The 6,000-nt window shown below is 42.5% G+C and overlaps 1 protein-coding gene across 1 annotated transcript in view; it reads left to right on the top strand.

Annotated features, from left to right (window-relative positions):
* The window catches only part of LOC143029572 (uncharacterized), a 323,789-nt gene that overhangs the window by 312,881 nt on the left and 4,908 nt on the right, over positions 1 to 6,000 (top strand). The window contains exons 7-12 of the mRNA XM_076192242.1: positions 332 to 505; positions 1,242 to 1,427; positions 2,852 to 2,977; positions 3,802 to 3,948; positions 4,214 to 4,544; positions 5,554 to 5,811. Coding sequence (XP_076048357.1) covers positions 332 to 505; positions 1,242 to 1,427; positions 2,852 to 2,977; positions 3,802 to 3,948; positions 4,214 to 4,544; positions 5,554 to 5,811 — 1,222 coding nt within the window. The remainder of the gene's footprint in view (positions 1 to 331; positions 506 to 1,241; positions 1,428 to 2,851; positions 2,978 to 3,801; positions 3,949 to 4,213; positions 4,545 to 5,553; positions 5,812 to 6,000) is intronic.

The following is a 6,000-nucleotide window of genomic DNA, read 5'->3' as shown; positions in this document are numbered from 1 at the left end:
TGCGATTATATCACAAAGCTAGATTGCGTCATCTCGCAAAACGACATTTGAAGAACAAATTCGACATCGTCAACATTTGATCTCGCTGTATTTTACTCTCAGTTGTCTAGTTATTTTTAATCTAGTTAGTCTGGTGCTTATTTAATTCTTCAGAACTCCATATTTTCTGGCCATATTCATGTGCGAGTTGGTGTGTATAAAGTTCATTGTTCATAACAGGTTTGATGTGTACAGTGTCGTGGCATTCCCGAGGTTAGTATGTCTAAACCTGGTGCTTTGTATTGACGGTGCCTTTCTCTCTATCTCTCTCCCTCCCTCCACCGGGGAACAGAACTACATGCCCGAACTCCTGCGCGACGACATCCCGCAGGCTCTGCGCGGCCAGAGGAACGTTGTCTTCGGCAACATCGAGAAGATCTACGAGTTCCACTGCGGACACTTCCTGAGGGCCCTCAAGGCATGCGAAATGCAACCCTTCATGGCTGGATCCATCTTCTTGGAATTCGTAAGTTGAATAACGTTATGTGTGTGTGTGTGTGTGTGTGTGTGTGTGTGTGTGTGTGTGTGTGTGTGTGTGTGTGTGTGTGTGTGTGTGTGTGTGCGTATGAACATATTTAGAAGCTCTGCCAAGGTCTCGAACCCTGACCTGTGCGTAAACAATCACGAGGTCAAGACGCTAGCGACTGAGTCACGTGCGATGGTTCAAAAGGACAGTACAAGTCCCCGACCACGCTTCACGTAACATCAGAAGATCTAGTCTCATTTTCATCCAATCCCCGTATTAGGCAAGCCCTCCGACAAGTTGTGTATGTTAAAGACAGACTGAACATTTCTAGAAGCTCTGCCAGGTCAGGGTTCGAATCCTTGGCAGAGCTTCTAAAAATGTTCAATCTGTCTTTAACATACATATGTATGTGTGTATATATATATGTATGTATATATATATATATAGTGTGTGTGTGTGTGTGTGTGTATATATATATATATGTATATATACATATATATATGTATGTATACATATATATATATATATACATATATATATGTATATATATATATATATATATATATATATATTGCGTACGTGCGTGTTAGTATGGGCGGGTGGGTGCGGATGAGATTACGGATGTGTGTCTGTGCGCGACGTTATGCATTGTTATGTGAACATTAAGTGCCTATACATGCTCCACTTATACATATTCCACTCATCAATAACCACCTCGCTCTGTCTTCTGTTACAGGAAAACCAGTTTTACCTTTACGCGCTCTACAACAAGAACAAACCCAAGTCAGACGGCCTCATGGCCGAATACGGGTCAGCCTTCTTCAGGAGAAAGCAGCTGGAGCTGGGAGACAGGATGGACCTTGCGTCGTATCTCCTCAAGCCCGTGCAGCGCATGGGCAAATATGCCCTCATGCTCAAACAGGTAAGACACGATAAGCGATGCCCCAGCTGTATAATTACTTGACCAGCGCCATCATATCCACCATTACTACCAACAGCAGTGATTCGAGAGCACTATTGTCGTTTTGTGTGGTTCATGGCCCCAGGGGAGGATGCCCCTGGGGCTATGGAAGCAACCCTTTGGCACCTACCGGGTCCTCCTCCCTAGATATGTTATGTTCGTACCTACAGTACGTGATGTCATTAATCTGCAGGGTGTGGACACGTGTGTGAGTGTATGCGAGGCAGCCGGTCAGAGAGGGCATGTGTCACATGTTCTGTTGCCTAATCTATGTCTCGAGGTTGATCAGTGTGGGAGAATGAGTGAGAGACTTATTCAGGGACTCCATTGGTTTATGTTTTTGGTGCGTGAGGTGACTTGTCAGCCACCGTTTTGTGTTAATGAGTAGACGTGTATATCTCGTGTGTGATGAACAGTCTTGGGACGGCATCAAAAGTCTTGCTTATGTACGTTATGATGAGTATCGTATGTTGTGTTAGTTTGTAACCAAAACACACCTAGATCATGTTTTGAGAAGTTAGCGAGTAATGATCTTAAAAAATGATCGGTTCTGAAATTTAAGAACCTTGTGTGTGATGAACAGTCTTGGGACGGTATCAAAAGTCTTGCTTATGTACGTTATGATGAGTATCGTATGTTGTGTTAGTTTGTAACCAAAACACACCTAGGTCATGTTTTGAGAAGTTAGCGAGTAATGCTCTTAAGAAATTATCGGTTCTGAAATTTAAGAAACTTGTGTGTGATGAACAGTCTTGGGACGATATCAAAAGTCTTGCTTATGTACGTTATGATGAATATCGTATGTTGTGTTAGTTTGTAACCAAAACACACCTAGATCATGTTTTGAGAAGTTAGCGAGTAATGTTCTTAAGAAATTATCGGTTCTGAAATTTAAGAACCGTGTTGCTGAGTCTGTGTGTGGGCGAGAACGACACGTGGGTTGTAGGTTTCAAGGACGACTATCACCATCACCTTCGATATTAAAGTTGTACAATCGATCTGCGTGACGTTGGGGCTGAATTTCAAGTTTCACCTAACTTAAGCCATCCGTACTTACTTATATGTATGCTCGCTGGCCGAACTGGTTAGAGCGTCGCTTCTTGCGGCGGAGGGCGAAGTGACTGCATTCCGGACCCTCCCGCCAGCGAGTTGGACCAAGGGAATGGTTCATTAAATTCCACGCTAAGAGGCATCGTCCTAGCCGCCTGACAGGGTGGAGTTCGCGACGTTAAACTAAATCACTTACTTAATTGAAGCCAAAAAGGCTTCAATTGAGTGATTTTTGACTACCCCACCGTTTAGGGTGGAAAAGCCTTTGGTATATGTATGTATGTACTTAATTAAAGACGCCCTTTGTTCTACTTAAACCCTTTTCCCTCCCGTAGCTCCTGAAGGAAGCCCACAGAGGACAAGAAGGTTACGAGGAGCTGGTTGGGGCGCAGGAGATGGTCCAGTTCCAACTACGCCACGGGAATGATCTCCTTGCTATGGACTCCTTGAGGGATTGCGATGTAAGTGTCAAAGGAGGGAGAGGAATGAAACAAATTGATACATGAATAAGTAAATGAATGAATGAGTTAAGAAATAAGGACACGGGTGAATAAATAGGCAAGTGAATAAATGGGAAATAGCTAGTTCTTGAAAGAAATTGAATATGGGAAATTCTTTGTACACACATGCACGCACACACATACACACACACACACACACACACACATACACACACACACACACACACACACACACACACACACACACACACACACACACACGCACGCACACACACACACACACACACACACACATACACACACACACACACACACACACACACACACATATATATATATAAATATATATATAGATATGTATATATATACATATATATATTCATATATATACATATGTATATATATATTATGCATTATATATGTGTATATATATATATATACATGTATATATATATATATATATATATATATATATATATATATATATATATATGCCAAGATAGGAGGGAGTGAGGAGGGTGGAGAGGAGTGGAATATATGGGAAATGAAATGGGTGGGAGCGATTTCTATGCCTTTTTCTTTTTGGCTAACCCCCGTGTAAGGGGAAAAATGCCTTTGATATATGTATGTATGTATGTATGTATCTATTTATATATATATATATATATATATGTGTGTGTGTGTGTGTGTGTGTGTGTGTGTGTGTGTGTGTGTGTGTGTGTGTGTGTGTGTGTGTGTGTGTGTTTCTTTTTAATGTATACAATTTTCCATGCTCGTGGTTCCCACTGATACCATATTCTCTCTTCCTTCGCCGCCGCCTTTAGGTCAATTTGAAGGAGCAAGGACGACTCCTGCGGCAGGGAGACTTCGTGGTGTGGGAGGGAGGGCGCGCCAGAAAGACGGTGCGCCACGTGTTCCTCTTCGAAGACCTGATCCTCTTCAGCAAAGCAAAGCGAGACCCCGACAAGAAGGTAAGGAAGGGACGGAAGGATGCGCACCTCAGAAGTAACAAGCATGTTAGAATGAATAAACGAATCATGAAATGAGTCAGTAATGACGATGATGATTATTGATAATAATAGTAATTATAATGATAACGACAATATTGGTGAGAGTGTTAATGAAATTAAAAGAAATAGATATCAATAAACATATATGTTGATTAGAAAATAAAACTCATCCGGTTACTGTCGTCAAAATATCGCACATATTGATTTACCTCCCTCCGGTTCGCAGGCGTTAGACATCTACCAGTACAAATACAGCATGAAGATGACGGACATCGGTCTGACGGAGCAAGTGGGGGAGAGCAGCACGAAGTTCGAGATCTGGTTCCGCAAGAGAAAGCCCTCGGACACGTACATCCTGCAGGCGGCTTCCATCGAGATGAAGGAGTCTTGGACAGAAGAGATCTCGAAGCTTCTGTGGAGACAAGCCCTCAAGAACCGCAAGCTGAGGCTCCACGAAATGTCCTCCATGGGGATCGGGAACAAGCCTTGCCTCGACATCCGACCCAGCGAGGACCAAATCAACAACCGGTCCATTGATATCAACCAGCTTAGTAAAGGTGCGTCCAGGCTCTCTTTGTGTTCTCCATCCCCCGATCCCTCCTTTTTATTCTGTTATATTCTAGTTATTTGTTTATTAATTTATTCATTTATTTATTCATTTTTCTCCATTTATTCATATATCTATTTAATTTACTATTTATCTATCTATTCATTTATTTGTTTATCCATATATTCGTATATGTATTTTGTGTGTGTGTGCGTGCGTGTGTGTGTGCGTGCGTGTGTGTGTGTGTGTGTGTGTGTGTGTGTGTGTGTGTGTGTGTGTGTGTGTGTGTGTGTATGTGTGCGTGTGTGCGCGCACGGGGGGAGTAAGAGAGGGAGAAGGGGGAGAAGGGAAGACGAGGAAGAAAAAAAAAGAGACAAACAGAGGGAGGGAGGTAAAGAGAGAAAGAGAGAGAGAGAGAGAGAGGGGAAGAGAGAGGGGGAGGAAATGAGTTGAAGGGAGAGGGGTAGAGGTCCTAGGAACAAAGAGTTGTTGGTCTGGGAGGCTTGAGAAGGCCATCTTGGTGCACAACAGTGGCCAAGAGCACTCGACACGAGAGTTCTTTATGTCACACAGAAACCCTTGTCGTCGAGTGTCTACCTTTTTCTTTTCCTGAAATACGGGTACTTTTATTGATGTATTTTTTACTCATTTACCTATACATATATATTTATTTATTCGTTTATTTATTTATCTATCTATGTGTTTGTTGGCATATTTAAGTTGTACTTTTACATAGTTTTATATTTGAATTACTGGATCATATTTCACAGATGTACCACTCTTCGGTAAAATTGTAGTTACTGTAGTAATCATATCATCTTGCAACAATCTTGTTCCAATACTTTTATTTGCCTTTGATTTATCATATTTTCTTCTCCATAAAAAAAAAATCAGTAACGTTTTCAAATGAGTTGAATTTTTATTTCTATTTTGTACTTTTGTTGTATCGGGATAAATTGGTTATGGAGAAGGGGTCACCCGTATCCATTGATTTTGAACTCTGCGTCTTTGTCCAACAGCACCTCGCCTGCGCGCCGTCTCCACCACGACCTCCCTGGAGGGGGATTCGACCCCGAAGCGTCCTCACTCCATCATCTCCACCGCAGCCTCCTCCGTCCTCTCCAACACCTTCCCTTCGTCCGCGTCGTCGTCTTCGTCGTCGTCCTCGTCGTCGTCGTCGTCGGCTACCACGGGGAACCTGAACCTGGGATTCGAACCCGGGGACTCTCCAAGACCTCTTCATCGATCGGTCACGAGAACCAGCCGATGTTCGGCAGGTAGGTCCTCCTTGTCAGTTTAAACCAGTGGTTCCCAACCCCAGGGTCGCGACCCAAACTAGGGTCGCGAGTGTTTTTTTGAGGGTCGCCAGAGGGTCTTTTTTAAAAAAAAATTTCATTCAAGTTTCAAATGTATTTAAATTCATTATACTAGTAAATATAAACTGAAGTATAAAAACGAAAGTTTAT

Source organism: Oratosquilla oratoria, chromosome 11 (genome assembly GCF_046742065.1).
Source record: "Oratosquilla oratoria isolate Oo_2021 chromosome 11, ASM4674206v1, whole genome shotgun sequence".
In the NCBI taxonomy this organism is placed as follows: domain Eukaryota; kingdom Metazoa; phylum Arthropoda; class Malacostraca; order Stomatopoda; family Squillidae; genus Oratosquilla; species Oratosquilla oratoria.
Note: the sequence above shows the minus strand (reverse complement) of the source record. Positions and strands in the feature narration are given on the sequence as shown.